The sequence below is a fragment of the Hibiscus syriacus genome, unplaced genomic scaffold (genome assembly GCF_006381635.1).
Source record: "Hibiscus syriacus cultivar Baekdansim isolate YM2019G1 unplaced genomic scaffold, ASM638163v2 tig00001644_pilon, whole genome shotgun sequence".
Classification (NCBI taxonomy): domain Eukaryota; kingdom Viridiplantae; phylum Streptophyta; class Magnoliopsida; order Malvales; family Malvaceae; genus Hibiscus; species Hibiscus syriacus.
Window position 1 is genome coordinate 5,910,463 of NW_024061878.1, and position 20,960 is coordinate 5,931,422.

General features: G+C 34.9%; 3 protein-coding genes across 3 annotated transcripts; 1 reads left to right on the forward strand and 2 right to left on the reverse strand.

Annotated features, from left to right (window-relative positions):
- The first annotated feature begins 2,708 nt into the window (after positions 1–2,708).
- On the forward strand, positions 2,709–7,913 carry LOC120128442 (calcium-dependent protein kinase 19-like). Its single transcript, XM_039146122.1, has 5 exons — positions 2,709–2,871; positions 2,970–3,014; positions 5,927–6,070; positions 6,160–6,312; positions 7,843–7,913. Exons 1-5 carry the CDS (start codon positions 2,709–2,711, stop codon positions 7,911–7,913), a joined length of 576 nt encoding a protein of 191 aa, XP_039002053.1.
- Positions 7,914–12,058: 4,145 nt separating this feature from the next.
- Positions 12,059–16,097, reverse strand: LOC120129605 (BTB/POZ domain-containing protein At3g44820-like). Its single transcript, XM_039147076.1, has 4 exons — positions 15,455–16,097; positions 15,106–15,175; positions 13,320–14,531; positions 12,059–13,239 (listed from the first exon to the last, which is right to left on the reverse strand). Exons 1-4 carry the CDS (start codon positions 15,499–15,501, stop codon positions 12,640–12,642), a joined length of 1,929 nt encoding a protein of 642 aa, XP_039003007.1. The 5' UTR covers positions 15,502–16,097; the 3' UTR covers positions 12,059–12,639.
- Positions 16,098–17,836: 1,739 nt separating this feature from the next.
- On the reverse strand, positions 17,837–20,627 carry LOC120128448 (reactive Intermediate Deaminase A, chloroplastic-like). The gene is made up of 8 exons (XM_039146135.1): positions 20,534–20,627; positions 20,282–20,365; positions 19,652–19,767; positions 19,419–19,463; positions 19,260–19,333; positions 18,955–19,004; positions 18,371–18,474; positions 17,837–17,887 (listed from the first exon to the last, which is right to left on the reverse strand). The coding sequence occupies exons 1-8, from the start codon at positions 20,625–20,627 to the stop codon at positions 17,837–17,839; spliced, it is 618 nt and encodes a 205-aa protein (XP_039002066.1).
- Between the last annotated feature and the right edge of the window lie 333 nt (positions 20,628–20,960).

Consider the following 20,960-nt stretch of genomic DNA (forward strand, 5'->3'; position numbering starts at 1 on the left):
GGGTGAATGAGCAATTACCTCGAAGAATCCTCCTGAACTTAGTGATGATGGACAGATGAAAGTATATATGGTCATTATGCTTAACAAATGAATAGTGAAGCGACAAAACAAGGCAGTTACACAATTACTGATACAGTGGTCGAACTTGGGAGCTGAAAACGCAACTTGGGAAGATTATACTGTGTTGAAGTCTCAATTACCAGATTTTGATCCTTGGGGACAAGGATCAGGTGAAGGGGAAGGAAATGTTATGAACGTGAAAGGAAAGTGAGAAATTTTAGGGATTTCTGTCAAAGAGTTAGGGATTGCGTATGAACAATTGGGGAAAATGCAAACTTACCTGGTGCAGGAGACCCGAGCTATTAACCTGGAGCAGAAGATCCACGCTGAGATACCAACAAGAGAACGGGTTGGATTTGCTAAGGAACAACCCAACATGGAAATGACCCACAAAATTGGGCTTGCTGATGAATAGCCCAACACGTGAAGAAAATGTGAAATTCAGTTATTGACTGCCAGCTATACAGAATAATTCTGTTAGATTTTTTGTATTGAAGAATACAGGGAACAACTTGTAATGGAAAAATATGTTCTGGCAATTTAATGAAAAAAGCATTTCTTTCTCTTAAATCTACTCTTCAATTTTCTAAAAAATCCCCAATTTCTTCTTGAATTAATTACTGACCATAACAAAACCCTAATTTCCCCTCAAAATTTTTAACTGAAAAGTTAAAAGTATCAATACAGTAATATTAATTATTATTTAAAAATATATTATTTTAAGTTTCTAACTAATTTAGATCATGTTAACTGTTTTTCCCATTGAAGTTTCAAAAGTGACAAATTGATCATTAAAGTTATCGATTTGTAACAAATTGATCACTTAATGTTAACAACCATTAACTTGCGTGACGAAAAGCTGAGTTGGACTGTTAACCATTCACTACAGCAAAATTGTTCTGTAGCGGTGTTTTTAGCGGTGTTTAGAGAGTAAATGCCACAAAATTTAAACATATAGCGGTGTTTACAATCCAAATGCCACAAAATGATACTTTAGCGGCGTTTTAGAGTAAACGCCACAAAATTTAAACATATAGAGGCGTTTACAATTCAAACGCCATAAAATGATACTTTAGCAGTGTTTTAAGTATAAACGCTGCTAAAACTCGTACTTTAGTGGCATTTTAAGCAAAAACACTGCTAAATACTCATACTTTAGAGGTATTTTTCTATAAAAGCAGCTAAAGACTCATACTTTAGTGGCATTTTAAGCACAAACGCCACTAAAGTACTACCCTATCGCGGTGTTTATATAAAAATGCCACTAAATATGAGTCTTTAGCGGCGTTTGTGCTTAAAACGCCACTAAATTACGAGTCTTTAGCGGCGTTTGTAGAAAAACGCCTCTAAAGTATGAGTATTTAGCAGAATTTTTTATTAAAAACGCCACTAAAGTAACATGATATTAAGTTTTTAAAAATTCAAAGAAACACTTCAGCCTCCTCTCAAACGCGCCACTCTCTCTCTGTGTACTTTTTTTATATATTCTTCGTCCTTTTCTTTCATTTTCTCTCTGTCTCTCTTCAAATTTCAAAGTATATCTTCTCTCAGATCTATTTCTTCATCACCATCTCTTCCTATTATTTCCCTCACTGTAAGGTTCCGTCATTTCTTTCCAATTTTTTATCCCTTTGTTGACTTCATATGTTTAGATTTGATTGTAATTTTGAAGTTCACCAACGCGACAAGTTTACAATTTCTAACCCTTTTTCATTTTTATTATGGTTACTTACAATTTTGGTGCCTAAATCGGAGACTGAAGAAAATCCCTTTTCACCAAATTTCATTCCTCCCCCAGTAAAACAAAACAGTGAGAACAAATCTCACTGTTTTAGGAATCTGATAGACGGATCAAGCATTATGACGTCCACAGTTATCGACCAGTTATACGAGTTCTCGATGCCATGTTTCTTTGATTTCATGAAAGGAGAATTGGAAGATGAAGCACGTAATACCGAGCACTGGTTCGAAACCTCCTTGAGTTACGTTCCTTCCTGTATGTTCTCTCTTTTTCTCTCTCTTACTATTTTCTCTGTAATAGTATCGTTTTGATCTGTGATTCTTGGTTTTTCTTGGTATTGTTAGGGTTTTGATTTAGTCATTACTTTACTTTGTATTTTAACCTGATTGATTTTAATTGTTTGTTATTGAATTATATTCTAAAAATTATAGGACTCGTGGTTCTCTTAATTGCTTAGATCTGATACGGAAAGAAAAAAAATTGTGATGTAATTAAGCTTCACCGAATTAAGATAGTTTTCAGGGATATTGGGATATAAATCTAATCAACAATTTACCTGCTACCAAGTAAAATTGTTGCATTTTTATCAATGAGAAAATTGGAGATTTTTAATTTCCTTTTGGTATTTTTCATAATGCAACTTTTGAAAAAGAATTGTTGTTTTTTCCAACATTAATCGAGTTCTGTATGAATACTTTGGTTCTCATAATTGTGTCTTTGATTCGATTATGTTGGATTTTCAGTGCCCTAAATTAAAAATCACGTTTAAATGTTCCCGATGATGAAGAGAAAAGCAAATGTATTGTGCAAGTAGAAGTTGAAGCTTGCACCCCTAAACTATTGATGATTTCTCAGAAAAAAACTAGTGAGTGATAAGAAACATCAAACGGTTAAAAAGATATCTAGAATGATACAGAACCCCTCGGTGTTGAAGATGAAAACCGACAATGTTGGAACTCCTAATATGGCTCTAGAAAACCAAACCATCAAACGACAGAAACTAGATGGAGAAAGATCTAGACAGGTGTTTTTATGCTCTTCTCCTCAGCATGTTTTAGGTTCTGTGATTTGTAACTTTGATATGAAGTTTTGTCTCTTTGTTGCTTCCCTTTGTACCTTAGATTTTGAAGTTTTGTCTCTTTGTTGTTTCCTTTTTCATCACTCGCAGATAAAGCTGGTAAATTTGTCTACTTCAACAATCCTATTTGGCCTGGTGAGTTTTTATTTATTTTGTAATTTATATATGTTTGAAATTCTTTAAAGTATATTTATTCTTTACCTTCTCCTTGTGCTAGAGTCCCATTTTTCCTTTTATAATTTATCGTAGTAACTCTAGCTCCGATACCGATTTCGCTTTCTCTTTCAACGATAGTAATTTTTCCTTTGTTCATCTTAATTTTTTCTTTAGGGATCCATTGAAATTATTGGCAGGGTTCAGGATATTTTAAGTGTGACCCTACATGTCCAATAAATGGGTTACAGATGGAGGAAAGCTAGCTTCATCATCAAGTATCTCTACCCCTACATGGCCTTCAAGCCTATATACATACATACATACATCTTCTTTCGGGTAACCTCACTGGTTGAGCTTTTAGAAAGAAACAGTATGCATGCAGAGCACTGAAACATGTTCGAGCAGCCTTGGTTTATAACCCTTACTGCATGAATTAAGAATCATGCTTATTGATGGTGCAATCATGTAGTAATTAGCTGTCACCTGAATGCTGCATTCTGCATAAAGTGATGTTAGATAATTTTTTAGTAAATTTAAAAATTGTCCATCTTATTTTTTAACCATCTATTCTATTGTTAGCAAGTAAAAATATTATAAATTCTAAGCTTCTAAATCATTCTAAAAACACACTCCTTATCCCCTCTTGAATTTATTAAGTATTCATGTCGAGAACTTTCATTCCTATACGATAAGAGAGATGAAATATGTTACTTCCAGAGATGCTATGGTTTTTAGCATGTTATAGGGATACGAAGTCTTGAAAGATGATAGATTTTACAAATCGAAATGTCTAGATTTTGAAAACTTACAAGTTAGCTCTGTATTTTAGTTTCAATTGCTGATCAACTGCCTTATGTAACTAAATCATTTTTCGTTTTGGATTTTGTGGAACTTATTTGCTATGATCTTTCTATTAATTTATATTCTTGTCAATGGTTTATGAATGTAGATTTCTTCGGTGTTGCCAGAGATTTTTGGTTTTAAACTTGTTATAGGAATAAAAAAATCTTGAAAGACAATAGATTTTATAAAACCTGAATGTCTAGATTTTCAAACGTATTATGTGTCGCTATACAGGTTGTGGTTTCTGGTACAAAACAGTTGAGGAACCTTCTTTTCACATATACCTATGTCTTAGGTTCGCTTCAATATCTCATAGTTTTACATATTATGCGGATGAGTCGCATTTTATCTTCTTGGACAATAATTCTAAAAAATATATAAATGAGATATAGATGTAATTTAGCTTAATTTGATTCTAACAGGACCTTTGCATTTATGTTGTGTTACTGTACTATTTTCTGTCATGTAATTTCTGTATTTTGCTTGAGCAGCTACTTGTAATATTTGTTAGGTACTTGCAGCATTCTTTACAATTTTTGCAAGCTCAATGTGTACGAGATAATTCTTTACATTTTATGATAAAGATGCTGTTAACTTATGTGTTCAGGACAACAAAGTGTGGTCTATCAGTTATTCTATAGAATGATACTTGGACAGAGCTTTAGTTGGGATGCCATTATTGAATTTCTGGTCAAAGTCTCACTTGGAGCGTAAGTATCCTTCATTTTCAACAACTATGACAGGGGTAAAGATGTGTAACAAATAAATAATTAAAGGGAACTTTATTACAGGCAAGTCCTCTTTGAGAAACTAGACCTTGCATGCCTTCAAGCTTGAAACTAATCAACCACTCATTCTGTCACAACCAATTTTAGAAATTATATCTGATTATAAGGCTCTTGTCGGTGTCAGTGTGGGCAGCGGTGAGCGTAGTCCAGAAGGTTGCAAGAGATCATCCTTCGCTTATGCTTTCCATTAAGAAATGTCCAATAACTTTGAAAATGGTTGCAGACAAAGAAAAATGGGAGGAGTTGTAGAAGTTGAATCTCCAAGAAAATTTGGAATGGCTTTTAGGTCAGGAATCCAGCCAAATGGCATTTATAACTTGTATTATATGGATACTAATTTATTTTTCTTTCAATATGTGGACTTGAACTCAATATTTTCGAAGTAATGAACATCAAAGCTACATTACATTTAATTTTAATGTTTATAAATTTTAATTTATTTTGTTGTTAAAATTTATGGTTGTTGTTAATTATATAAAGTTACATGATATTAAATTTAGGTGATGTATAGCAAAAATGAAATATGCAAAATATCAATTAATCTTAGCTAAAGAATGGTAACTAGCAGCGTTTGTATTAAAAAACGCCGCTATATATCTGACCTTTTGCGGTATTTGTACCCAAAAACACCGCTAAATATCTAACCTTTTGCGGCGTTTGTTCCAAAAACCCCGCTAAATATCTAAACTTTTGCGGCGTTTATTCCAAAAATGCCGCTATAGATATCGACCTTTTGCGGCGTTTGTTCCATAAACGCCGCTATAGATCTTGACCTTTTGCGACGTTTGTTCTAAAAACGCCGCTATAGATATCAACCTTTTGCAGCGTTTGTTCCAAAAACGTCGCAAAAGATCTTGAACTATGGCGGCGTTTTTGGTTCTCAAACGCCGCTAACTTTAGCGGCGCTTCTTGTGGCGTTTTTCGAATCACCGCAAGCGCTTTTAGCGGCGCTTAAAAATGCCGCTATAGGACTAAAAACGTCGTTAAAACCCTATTTTACTATAGTGGCTTACCTAGCTCGTTGACCGATCAACTCTTCAACTTTAAATAAAACCTAATTTTATTTTATTCATTTTTATTTTAACCTATTGCTTCCACGCCATTACTGTACTTAAACCCATCTCCAAGCTCCTAAACGCCGTGGCCATTCTCTCATCTTCAAACTCCATCGTCTGCTCTCCTCTACTACTGCATCGCTTCTCTTCATTGATTAGACGATAATATCCACATTTATCCATTCAATTTCCAAATTTATTTCAGGCAGAATGTATAGGGACCTTGTTGGGAGTGATTATTACGCTGCACCAGAGGTGTTAAACCGGAGATATGGCAAGGAGATAGATGTGTGGAGCATTGGTGTCATTTTATACGTTCTTCTTTGTGGAGTGACTCCATCTCACAGAGGTATGCACATGAAAATTGAAAACAATTATTAGAACATTTAGATTTAGATGATTCTTGATAAAAGTCCCATCACCTCTTCAAATGTGTAGAGACTGAGAAACAAATCTTCAAAGCAGTTTTAGAACGTAATTTTGACTTAAAAAGCCAAGCATGGCCATCTATATCTAAAGATGCAAAGGTCCTCATTAGGAAAATGTTAGCCAGGGACCCTAAGCAACTGAATATAGATGCTAAATCTCTAGGTAAAATATTATGTTTATGGAGATCATATTAGGCACAACCAGGTTTCAAATAGCGGACCGAAAACGTGATAGCGGTCGTGATTTTGCAGTAGCACCGCCGTCCAAAACCGGTATTGATGATTTTTGTGGTGGGTAACGGATTCACACCAATAGCAGTATGTCGCGGCTGTAATTTAGCGTTTAATGGTAAATAGCGTCGATAACGGGACTCTGTTCCTATTATTCAACCATGACTTCAAAAAAAAAAGAACGACTGAAACAGGGGAGGAGACGAGGAGTTAACAACCGGAGAAAAATAAAACCCCTGCCTCAGAAGAGTAAGGATGGAAATGAGACAATAATTGAGAGTTGAGAACGAAGAATATGAACCTGAGAAAGTGAGAAGAACCAGAAGCGAGGTAAAGAGAAGAGAAGAAGAAGCAGCCATAAATGATCTAATATTTCTCTCTTTCTCGTTATAAATGCAAAGCTCTTACTCTTCTCAAGGGTTTATTAATCATCACTTAACTTTCTAATCTCTTATATTTTACTCACTGAACTTTAAAATTTTTCAATTTACTCATTAAACTTTCAGATTGTTACTATTTTGGTCACTCCTTAACATTATAATTATAATTATTATGTTTTAGAGTAAATTATACAAAATTTAAAAAAATTACGACCGCGACACCCGCAGTGACCGCGATAATATCTGTTATATCCGCAACCGCAATAAACACGACGCGACCGCGAACAATATTTAAATCCCTGGGCACAACCATTCAGGATAAAAAGGGAAGATTTCAAATGTTTCCATTTTGTGTATATGAACCAGACACAATCCAAAGAGAACAAAATAAGACGATGGAAAATCATAGCAAAGGTGGTCATGGCTCGAGCTTCTATTGTCGCTAAATTCCTTTGCTTTCTACACGTCACCGACTCTTACGTACTATCGTTCAACCATGTTCTGAGCCCCGGTATGCTCCCAACGTTAAGCATAACCGGCGACATCGTACTTGTCATTATTGAAAACTTGTCTCATCAGTTAGGGAATTGGGTTCGCGTGATTTGGTCCTCGTTTGATCGCCGCTAGATCGAAAAGAGACCATGACTAAGCGCATTATAGCCATGGAAGGTGATAAAGTTACCTTCTCGTTATATCACACTCGGAGCCACACCTCTCGTTCTCTTGTGGTTCCAATGGGGCATGTTCGGATTTAAGGGGAAACTAGCAGCTTTGATTTATTGGGTCAATGAGAAACCAAGGTATATAGTTTGTTGTTCATGCTTTTAAAATACAGACATGAGATAACATTCGATTGACCAGTGAAAGAAAAACTTCATTCCAATCTATGGAGAACGGTCTTTCCTGGTGCTAGTTTCAAATGATGTTGATCATTGTATTGGTCAAATCTTAATGCCTGGATCAATAGCTCAATCAAATTTTATACCAATTTAACAGTCAAAAAAGGAACCAGACACAATCCACTAGCACTTATTAATTGTTTTGACTTCAAGAGACCTGTTCTATGCCCTCGGATATTACAGTCTTGTCAATGAAGAGAAGTGATGCAATGGTAGTGGAGAGCAGGCGATGGAGTTTGAAGAGGAAAGATTAGCCATGGTGTTTCGGAGCTTGAAGATGGGTTTAAGTGCAGCAATGGCGTAAGCAGTAGGTTAAAATAAAAATGAATAAAATAAGATTGGGTTTTTATTTAAAGTTGAAAAGTTGACTGGTCAACGAGCCAGGTAAGTAGGTAACAGTCTAACTCAAGCTTTCAGTCTCCCAATTAATGGCCGTTAATGTTAAGTGATCAATTTGCTATAAATCGATAACGTTAGTGATCAATTTGTTACTTTTGAAATTTCAATGAAAAAAATAAAAATTTACTTAAACATTAGTGATCATTTGTGTAGATTACCAGATTTTTCTCTAAGTGGAGCCCTCAAGGTTTCCCAGGGATTTTATGACTAGACTTTTGTCGATTTTGATAGGCATAATATTAAAATAGATGTCCAAACTATATTACATTTTTTAATAGGTGCTTAAATAATTTTTTTACCTATAAAGGTGTCTAACGTTATAAATGTTGATCATTTTGGTGTTCGGATCGTCAATGACGTTAATTTCTCCATTAAGTGACATGTGTCACAATTTGATGATCTTAAAAAATTTATTTAAAATTTAAAAAAATTAAAATTATATATATATTTTAAAGAAAAATATAAATATTTTGAAATAACCCCACAAACTTTGAAAACTTCATTTCAACCATTTAAACCCATGCTAGTCTCGTCCTTTGCCGTCGACGAAGCTCTGCCCGACCTCATCTCCCTCAGCGACCAAAACCCATGAAATTGTGACCGATCAACGATACCCGTGAATCCTAAGATGAAAATTGATATCCCACGTGATCTTGATGATCAATTGATGACAACTATGATAGCGTATGACTATGAGGATTGTAGGGACTACGTCGATAACAATGGTTGTGGCCAGAAAAGGAGGCGGGGGTTAAAGATAGGATTTGAGAATTTGGTATTTCATGGTTTTTTTATAATTTAAGAGAAATTATGTTTTTTACAAATATAATAATATTTTAAAAAATAAATTTCAAAATTACGAGATTGTGACACGTACCACTTAACAGAGGAAAATTAACTTCATTGACAGTCCGACACCTGAATGGGTAATGTTTGTAACGTTAGGCACCTGGATAGGTCAAAAATATAGTTTAGACACCTAATCGAGAATTTAGGTATGGTTTAGGCACTTATTTTGATATTAAGCCATTTTGATAATAAAAGATCAAATTAAATTGAATAGGTTTATAAATTAATAGTAGATGGTAAAGTATACAAATGATTCTATATGTTGTTTTGTTAAAATTTTAAATTATTAAAAGTTATAAAATGGTACAACAATTATAGGATATAATTTTGTTAAGTCTCTCAACTATTAAAAGTTATAAAATAGTCACATGATTATTCATTTGTTCCAAAGTCATCCTTTTTTGTTAAAAAATTTATTGTACGTTAATTTGTTTACTAGAATATGATAAAATCCAATCTCATAATCGTTTTGAGTTGTTTTTTATAGATTGAATCTTTTTTTATATTATGTCATTGAATTAATGTTTAAAATATTATATCGTCGAGCTAGTGTTTGAATGTAACGACGGTGTCAATAGACGTGATTAAAATTTTATTTTATCCTAACCATGTCAGCAAGTTGACGTCCAACTGAGACGAACATAAATTTTTCAAACATAAAAGGATAAATTTAGAAAATATGAATAGTCAAATGATCATTTTATAATTTTTAATAGTTGATGGACACAACAAAATAGTACCCTATATTAAAAAGATCATTTTGTAACTTTTAATAATTGACTCAATAAATTAACACCATGTGATCGAAGGATCCTAATTTTAAAAGTCAGTAATTGTTAATAATAAAAGCTTATGATACTCTTCTCCATTCAAATAAATCCATTAAATTAATATAATGATGGAATTTAAGAAAATTTTAAATTTTTATATACTTTAAATATTTATTTTATATTTTTTTTATTAATAATTTTATTTTCATTTGTTAATTTTTATATTATTAATATAAAATCATACTTTCCTTTTGGTTTCCAATGATCCTTCTTAGATGTTGTATAGTATAATAATATAACATGTTATGATATTCAATTTTGTCTATTTTAGTATCTAAAATTTTAATTTTTTTGAAAACTATACCTAACGTTTAGTTTTTATTTTATATTAGTAACCATCGTTAAAAACTTAACGCGTTTAGTACCTAAACCATTAATTTTTGTCCATTTTAATACCTAAACTTTTAATCTTTTCAAAACTTAATGTTAAATTTTTGACGGGATACTAAAATGAAACAAAAATTGAAGTTTTTAACGGCGGGTACTAAAATGAAACTAAAACTAAACTTTAGGTATGATTTTGAAAAAATTAAAAGTTTAAATACTAAAACAGACTAAAATTGATAGTTTAGGTACTAAACCGTAATTTATCCTATAAGATAATATGTTATGATATCTACCACTGGCTTAAGAAATGCAAACATTTGACTATTTATTAGTCCTCCCAACATTGTAAAGACAACAATACTTTCCAAATTTAGTTTATTAAGAACCATAAGTCAATGGCAAAAGGCCTGTGTGTGTGTCGCTAATGATACTCAAAGACACCGGCATTAGTATCCGGAGTTATCGATCATCTCATCATCCGATACGAGCAGCGAGTGCAGTAAGGACTGCAAGCTGTTTGAACCAACAGCGTTCTTCGGAGAGCTAGGATTCATGTCATGGTTTTCAGCAATCAAAGCATCTGTTCTCTGCAAGTTGTCAGGATCAGTACTTTGTAGGGTAGAGTGGAAGTTACGATTTTTAGCTGCAACAGGATCGAATTTCGGGGTATCTTCTTTCGTAGTGACTGACTGGTACTTGGGATGAAGTACACTTCTCGCGATCATCTGTCATCGGAGTAACTTGATTAAAGGGAGCATTCACCATTTCTGAACTGGCTAAAATGTCGAGGTTCCTCTGAACACTTCCTTCGGATTTCGCGACTGATGTTTTGCTTGAAACTAGCAACAATAAGCTGATAAACGACCAAATGATTGTCCAAACTTCCAATCAGAAAATCAATATAGTGCTGCAATCACTATTTTTAAGCCAAAAACAATAACTTGACCGACAGGTAAACTCAATAAGGTTTATCTAATGAACTGATAATCCAAGATCAAGTGAATGAAGAACAGCACTGCAAAGACAAACATCTATCTATATCGATAAGACCCCAGTAAAATCGTTGAGAGAACTATAGGATCGTACTTGGATGGGTCTGGGGCCGGCTGCAATTAGTGGACCTTCAACACTTCCACCGAATACTCGTCCATGAGAATTAGCTAACAAAACAACTCAACATACCGGTTTTGCGATGAGTTCCCAGTTCACCAGACACAACAGAAGAACCAGTGAGAGTAAGAATTTCAAACCGCCCATGCAATATGAATTTACAGTCTCAGCCATTCTTGTTGAATGCCAATTCAGAAACAGAAAATTCATGCTTTGGATCATATATTTATATGTATATGTATATATCATGTATTGTAATTAGATAAGTCAAAGATTAATCGAACGATCGACCAAGCCTCATATATCAAAGTTCCAGCAGAGGAACCAGGAGCACATAGGGTGACACGAAACAGCACCACTAGCAGTAAGAACACAAACCGAACAACAAGCGCTTGAACAAAATGATACAATCTTATTAACAAGATCCTGTGTCACCAAAACAAAACTTAGAACAACTTCTTGCAGAGAAGATTACCTGAAAACTTGGAAAGACAAAAATTAGGATGTACACAAAAAAGTCAAGTTATAATTGACCTCCTTTGTATTATTCAATTGTTAATGAAGCCAAGTACTTAATGAAGGATCCTTATAGTTGATGTGGCTTCCTACAGTCGAGAAAGACCGTTGTTTGTGGCTCCTAATGGCTTATGTGTGTTGTGCAGAACTGAGATAGAGTCAAGAAATCATCTTTTTTTAGTGTGCGCTTTCTCGACTGTTATTTGGGTGGCAGTACTGGCCTTTCGCATTCTCCGTAGGATGTAGGAGATGGTATGGGTGACTGCAATAGTGTGGGCAATATTATTAGGAATGAAAATGAGCTTTTGTTCTATTAAAGAGGTTGTACATGCAAATTTTGGACAACAATAGCTTGCATATATTAATTTAGTAAACGTTCAATACAATCTGATTCTCAGAACTTACATGTGTAAATCCATAGGAAGGCACAAACAAGGACAATATGACTCCTCTAAAACATGAAAGAAACAAGAGACCTATTTGCTTATATGATGCCACCAACCCTAAACATTAGGCTATACACTCTATTAACATCTAAGCCCCCACACCAGGGAGGGCTCAGCCTCACAGTTTCAGTATGTATTCCTCAACCATCCTATTAATTTATGTCAAGAAGACCTGTTTATAAGCTTCATGTCACCTACAATCCTACAACACATGAAATCTTGACCATTCATGAAAATATATGCCACCATTTGCAACGCTAATCAACCCCCACAAATCATGAATGATCAAGATTTCATAATTTCCAAAGCGTAATACCAAAACTGTAGGTGATATGAATCATTCTTTCTTTCTTTTCACGCTTTCCAAAAACTATATTTCCTATACAACACAAAACAATCTTTCTTTTTCTTTGTTTCTTCTTTGGAATGACTTGAAATTGCACTAACCCACACACTGTTTCTGTTTCGAGCTTTAGTCGATGTTGGTTTCGACTTGTCAACTATCAAAACAAGGAGAAACTTTTCCGATGCCTGGAATTACGGGAAGAACAAGCTTGCTCAACTGATGGTCTAGGAGTTGGTCCCGTGCTCCCGACGACATCCATTTGAGCATCTGAGGATTTTGCACTGAGCTTGCATCCGAATTTCCGGGCAACCATGCGGGGTGAACTCAATGAGCTGTTTGATTTTGTCACCCTTTTCATTTCTTGCTTTATTTTACTGATTTCCTCTTCAAGCTCTCCAACTCTAGACCTCATCTTCTCCATATCCACCTTCAGAACTCGATTTTCACGTACAACCGTTACCCATCCATCTCTTTGCACAATCTGGCCAGCCATCTCACTAGTGGCAGTCACGTTACCGGCTATCTCTGTTGGGGCAATCCCTTGGCCTGTAGGAGCACTTTCAGCTTCCAACACATTGAGACAGCCAGCTAAAGCCGTTCTTAAATGCATCTGCTCGAAGAACAAGACTTGCAGAATTACTCTTAACGGCAGTCTTTCGTTTTGGGATGCATGGGCACAAGCATCAACAGAGAGTTTCTGGTAGTCGATGATATTGCAGAGTTCTTCCTTCTCTCTATCAGAAAGCCAAGGGTGTGCCTGCAATATGAAATTATTGATTACGAACCTTGAAACAAATAAACTCCTTCGAAATAGAAGTTGGTTCAGCAAATTTAAACCTTGAAATAAATGTCCAGTGCTCTGTATAACCCATCATGCAAAGGTCTTGAAGATTCGGGAAGGACCTCTGCAAGAGACCTTATTTTTCCAGGTTTCAAATTTACATCAGAAGCAACCTCTGCAAGATAGCTATCTATTAATCTGGCAACTTTCCTTAAGGGCTCGGATGATGGTGATGGTTCTAGGTCTAACGATGGTGGTGAAAATAATGTTAAACCCGATTCTGAGGACACAAAATGACGGATGATCCGTTCAACACAATCAGTATTGTATAATGTATCGGAATCCGAGTAAGAAGGAATCAAAAGACCATCTAGGCTAGCCAGTTCCAGCTGCATTCCGATTCTCCTCTCCAAAGAGTCCTGGCATGTTTGACCAACACCTAATATTGATGCAACACGAAGAAGTCCGAGTAAAAAACGGCAGAAGGACTTGCCCTTTTTTTTAGGGAGAAGCTTTTCGATGCTTTCCAATAAAACCTTCTGATCAACAGAGGCAGGAGTCAGACTAAAACTTGCGACTGTCCTGGCTTTGCTACCCTGTGTACTCTGCCATCGGCCAAGGCCCGGTAGATACTTTCTTGCATAGTACATTATGGCACCTGCTAGAAGTTCACATCTTATACCCCTTGCTTCCATTGTTTTAATAAGCCTTTCAAATAATTCTACACTGAAATACGAGATGTCTTCAAACCACCAGTCAGATTCTGCGCTTCGTATTCTCGCTCCAGTGTTTATTCCATTCCATAGAATACTTCCACCAGGGCTCTGGAGGCTACCGTACATCATCATGGGCCAACCGAACAAGCTAGGATCTGTACAAACCATCATAGACACAGCATTTAAACATTTTTGCAATATGTGGAGCTTTTCTACCCTTGGCATGAAAGATTCGCAACTTTGTAAAGTCAATATAGAGTCCTTCCAGTTTCGAAGTACATTTTTGTGGAAGAAGTTTTCAGCCCTGGAAAGTAAATTATCTTCACCAAACTCATCCGTCATCTCGAGGTAGTCAGCAGCACAGTACCCCTTCATTATATTTCTTGCTGTAAATTCCACCCGAATGCCGTAGCAGAATTTTACCGCAAAAAAGAAAGTGTCCGGGCCACCAGGGAATTCTTCAAGCTTTGTGGTAAAAGTCTTATCATGGGCGGTACTCTTTAGTTCTTCAAAGATGGACGTGATCTTCCCACATTTTGACATGAGAGGAAACTGCAGTCATACATGATCATAATTCATAAAGCATAACATTTCATTTTGATCTTTAGACCTTGGTGCAAATGCAATAATAAAAGAGGAAAAAGCAAGTTTATGCCAATTGCATGGACTAAAACAATATGAAAATATAGAGCCGACATAGAAACCACGCCAAGAAGCATAACTGGTAACATGGTTAATCGTTAACACGAAGAAGCTACTTTATGCGATCTAGAATGCAAGGAAGTTGCCTCAATTGCAGGGTTAAATCATCAGAAATGATCCCAGAAAAGATGAGAAACTTCTTTTCTTTTCGTAAAACGACACATTATAGAGCAAAACACTGCAAGAGGTTGTCTGATCTAAATTCAATTCCAGTTTAAGTCAATCTCTTTCTTCTTCTTCTTCTTCTTCTTTTCATTCAATATTATACAAAACTATGCTCCTCTATCTGCATATAGTTCATAATTATCATGCCAAAACAATGATAAAATGCCTCTATATGATCACAGTAAGTACAGAAAACAACTATCATTCTTTTTTTATCAAAAAGTATCTCAGATGAGTGTGGAAACTGAAATTGACTTACCTTGTGAAGATGAAACTTCACATCATCTACAACAACGGTTAAATCATTTGGCAATCCTGCATTGAAAACCCTGCAAACCCCCCATAAAAGCTAAATCATTAACCTAATTGAATAATTTTAATTTATAGCCCCAACCTGATGTCTTTATCCCATGAATCCAAACTTAAAAAAAAAGAACAATAATTTGATCAAAAGATACAGAGCTTATAACTTTCTTCAATTTTCTCCCAGAATTGAACAAAAACAAGACAATCCAGAAACGAAAACAGAAGAAAGAAGTGCAAACAAACTTCAATTACGATATGAATCAGAGAGATAAACTGTAGGAAAGTTAAGGGTTAGAGCTTACCAGTCATCTCCATGTTTATAAAACCCAGAAACCTTGGCAGGTGCCATGACTGAGAGAGAAAGGGAAAGACCCCCAAACTTTGAATTGGGATCTTATAAAAAAATAACCCAGATATCAAAATTTTAAAAAGAAAAGCAAATGGGCATAATTCTTCATAAAAAATTTTAAAATTTCTTAAAAACAAAGAAAGAAGGGGACAAAAGGCTAAATGGGGGGCGTGCGGGCAACAGTGGAACTTTACAGCTAAGAAAACAGAACTCCAGGTGCCATGTCTTCCTCTAACAAAAGCTCCATTTCCATGCTCATTTCATGGACCATAATATTACTGCTAATAAGAACAGTATATACAATGCAGGGAATAAACATATTAAATGTTAGAGAAGAAAAGCATGCACAGATGACGACAGAGAAACAACCAGGCAGGGGGGGTATATGTAATCTGGCATTACTAAGTGAAAAACCCTCATTAAAAAATGAAAAAAAAAAGTGGGTCAAAGTGAATTAAAAAAAGGGGGGGGTAAAACAAGGAGAGGGAAACAAAAGGAACTGATGGGGAAACTTTAGACGGGCATTCCAAGGAGGACGAAGAAGCAAGGGGACAAGGCAAATGATAAGTGAGGAAAGTTGTAAGTATGTAAGGTTTTATGTCTGTCAGGCTTTTCCCATTTAATACTTCTCCGCCTCCATATCATCATCATAAACGCGTGGTGAGTTTATTAGTGGTGATTTTTTTTTCTTCTCCCTACCTCGTTCTGTTTTCTTTTTTCAATTTGGTTCAAATTCAAATGTTTTATTGTACATAAATTTTTGGATAAACTATTTGTTTAGTACTTAAATTATCAGTTTTAGTTTGTTTTAGAACTTAAACTTTCATTTTTTGCAAAATCATGTCTAATATTTAATTTTTGTTTCATGTTAGTATTTCGCCATTAAAAACTTAACGAACGGGCTGACGTGACACAACTTTGGTGGGCGGATGACTAATCTTTTATCTGAACGCTGAACCATGAGAGAATAACGTGTAGACCAAAACAGTACAATTTCAAGCTCATTAGACGATGGACCACTGAGACTGGAGGATGAAATTAAAAGAGTCACTACTAGAAAAAACTCCTTTAATGACGCTCATTGCGCGTCATCTATGGGTGCAGATGACACACAAATACTCGTCATTGAAGTCACCGACATAAATCTCAAATGACACGCAATTGTGTGTAATAAATCTATGACGCGTGTTTATAACACACATTTATGACGCTCATTTATGACGCGCATTGAGCGTCATTGAAGCCCCCGTCATAAATGAAGATGACACACATTTGTATGTCATAAATTTATGACACGCATGTATGACTTACATTGCGTGTCATCGAAACACATGTCATTAAAAAGATGACACACATTTGTGTGTCGTGATTGTATTTCGTAAATTATATATATATATATATATATATTATAGATTGACAAATAACCAAACTAAATCACATTTAATGCCTCGTAATACTAAATATATATATCATATTATATATAAGCAATCCATTTGCATACAATATATTCACATTAAGTTATCAAAAATATTGTAATCATATGTCGATACAAAATATCACAGCATAATAAAGTTATACTAATATGCCCTCGCCATCCAGGCGTGTACACAAGAAATCATCATCAAATTCTACTAAAGGGGAGTCTTGTGAAAAATCAAAAGTATCATGGTATTCCAACATATCATCAGTTTCACCATTTTCTCCATACTTGTACATCTTATATGGTGTGAAGCCGACAACAGACAAATTCACACCTTGTCTACCTAGCAAAAAGAACACAACTTGAAAGATTCATTGCATACTATTAAGTCTGTTAACTAGTTAAGATTCTGCAGAACTTTGATAAGTTAGAGAACTATTAAGTGCAATACAATTATCCTAATTTTCAATTCATACCTTCTGCATATCTGATCCAATGAAGTGCTGTAATGATCAAACAGTAGCCAGATACCATACCCAAGCTTCCAGTGCTTCTACAACTTGTATTTCAGAAGATGCAAAAGAAGGTTGAAATGGTACAATTACGTCGGAAGGAACAATATTAGATTTCCCCTCTGAGAAGACAATATTAGAATCTCTGTGGTAAAATTGTCACTTTAATTGAAAAAAAATTTAACAGTTAAAACTAGTTTGCAATATAAAACAAACACATTCCTAATATGCACATTAAACTTCTGAAAACACCTTTCTTGGTTCAATATATTTATGCACAAACATGCACTCATGTTTCAACAAACTAAGTGACAGCTTACTTTTTGAAACTCTATCAGATTTTTCAGCAACTTTGTATTCTCAATTCCAATGGAGTTGAGGTTTCCTGATTCTAGTTGTTGCATCAACCATCAAGTGTGAGCCCGCAGGTAGCTGAAGAACTCCAGGAATCAATCTGCAATACAACGTGAAGTTATTTAGAAAAGAAAAAGCTGAAGGTTCCAAGCTGCTTTCTTAATGCTTGCATACATTAACTTCCCATAGTTGTAGGGATACATGTTTGTTTGATAATCTTTTTTGGGGAAAGAGAGGCAGTGTTTAGATATTCCAGTGTGAGAGGCATGCAATTAGTGAAAGGTAGCAAGTTTTTGAAGTTTGACTAAGTCGAGTGCCAAAAACATATGCACTTTCTTTGTTTAAACCTATTAGATTTAGTGACAGTTTCCCGACAGCAACATTGTCTACTCGAGTGTGAACCTGTTGATCAGTTTCGTATAATCAAAGATGGGAGTTGAAAGGAAGAGTTGAAAGGAAACATAGAATAATTTTACTTTAATGGGGAAGATTTAACAGACAGAATTCAAGTGAATAGGACAAGAAACTGCCACCAAGCATAATCTCAAGAAAATAAGATGATAGTTGTAGTGGAAAACATTACCTTGGACAGAAGATGCAACAACATGGAATGAGCAGATACGCCATCATTTCCGAGAACTGTTGTAAGATGCCCAGAGCTTCCCTTATCTCTTTCACCAAATGTGGCTTTGGCAGGAAGAACGAAGATTACAAGGAAGAAATATGAGAAGCATAACAGAAACCTCACTAGACAATAGAATTATTGAACTGAAAACTAGTCAGCCTAAGAAAGAAAAATACAGAGCAATCCATAAATCTCTCTTGTAGAGAACATGCTTTCTATTTCCACGAAAAAAAAGGTGAAAACATAGAAATTTAATCAAATTAAGAAACACTGTGAACATATAACTTTTGAAATTAATTTCGATGCAATGTTCAGATTAATGTGTGGCCTAAAACAAGCCGTTTGATTGCAAAACCCAATGTATACCATATGAGAATTCAAGGGTTAAGCCTACTGCACTTTATTAACTCATTCAAATACCAAGTTATATAATGATGGACTAGTTTTCATTTATAAATTTTGTATATGAATACAAGGTTTAAGATAAACTGGCGAAACCATATAATTTTGAACGAAAAACGGATTTAAACTTTTGTACTCACATTTTGCATAGATCTCATTTACTTTCTTGAAATCTTTCAAGTCAACTAGCCTGCACAAAGAAAACACAAGAACCAAATAAGATCTTATTGATTTTTTATTATAAAACCTTCTCAACATATAACAACAAAACAAAGCGAAAATCGTACATAATTGTTTGTCTTAACCACCGAGGAATCTTTCTTGAAATCTTTCAAGTCAACTAGCCTGCACAAAGAAAACACAAGAACCAAATAAGATCTTATTGATTTTTTATTATAAAACCTTCTCAACATATAACAAACAAAAACAGAAGCGAAAATCGTACATAATTGTTGTCTTAACCACCGAGGAATAGTCAGCACCACCATCTTTCAGTATTTCACCCATATTTTTTAGTACCTATATAATCACAAAGAAAATCCAGTCACTAGCATGCATTCAACTATAAAATTATGAAAAATTAGTTCACATAAAAGTAAGACACCTGCTCGGTTTGATCTTCTATAGTGTCTGAGATGAACTTTCTAGTCTAGAATAGAAAACCAATACAAATGATAAGCACAATGCATATATAACCAAAACCTAGGATCTATCTCACCTGAACTCTTCATTTTCCCTAAAATATACATATTCAACACATTTACTACGAGTCCAAGTAAAATATGCTAGGAATGCAAGCTTAACATGTGAAAAACATTTAATGAACATGCCACAAACCTCTGGAATAAGACCGAGAACACCAGAGACAAATAGAAGATTATTGGCCTTGATGGCCTGAGAATATGGTCCCAATGCTGCAGGAGCTTTTTCAGTCACCACAACCTCCTTAATCTCTACAATCAAAAACATAATCCCAATCCTTAGGTGCATCTAATAAACCCATAATGCCCTACTATTTAATTTTTCCTAACACAAACATGCTCATATCCACACTCACATTTGGTCCAACGAAATAAACCCTTTTAGAAGGACACGCCCATTTGCATATATTCGAATCATAGCATTAGCAAACCCTTAGCAATCATCATAGGCTATTGTCCAAAGGCTTCCAAACACAACAGAATAAAATTGCAACGAAATCAAATATAAATTCCCCAAATTTCTCTTACAAAAACGACTAACTGACAAACTATCAATTAACCACTATAAACCCAAGGCCAGATGTTTCACAAGTCACAACCCTAATCTTTCCTCTTCACGTTCACTTGATTGAAACCAACACTTTTTACGACTCGATTAAAACTAAAATGCAAAACCAAACGAATTAACCCATTTTCAAAAGCAATCTATCAAATCAAAATCAAACAGTAAAAAGAACCCCATTATTTTACTAATTTTTTTTGTTACCAGGAGAAGTGAAGAGGCTTAAGCAAGCAAAAGGAGAGTCGTTTCTTGAGGAGGCTCGCTGTAAGGAAGAGCCAACAACGCCTCCTTAATTTGTACGCAGATCAACAAAACAAATATTCGAATAACAAATATATAGCCAAAACAAAGAGGAAACTTACAAAACAAACAAAAAGAATAAGAAGAAGATGGTCGATTCGTCTGTTTAAAGTTGTAAATGCAACTAAACAGAAAACCAAAGAAAATAAATCGTACCGGCATTAGAGAACAAGAGAGTGGGATCATTATGAGGACGAGGCGGAGGGAAAGATGGTGGCGCGGTGGAAGAGACGGAGATCGTCGAGTTCATCGGAGGAGGAAATGGGCGGCAGAGGTTGGGGATTCATACTCGGGCCTAACAAGAAGAATAGAATCAGGATGAAAAGCAGGAGAGAAAAGGAGATAATGAAAGGAGTGGAAAACATTAGGCGTGAACTGATTATCGAGGGGGGAAGAAGCGGGAAAATAAAAATTATGGGGTAAATTAAAAAATGACTTTTAGAGTTGACACACAATTAAAAAGTGTACTCCGTATTTTTGCAATTTTTTTTTGAATTATAACTATTAAATATGACACGCATTATTGTAAGTCATAAATCGTTCAGATTTTAAGAAACATGACATTTTTTTATGACACATTTTT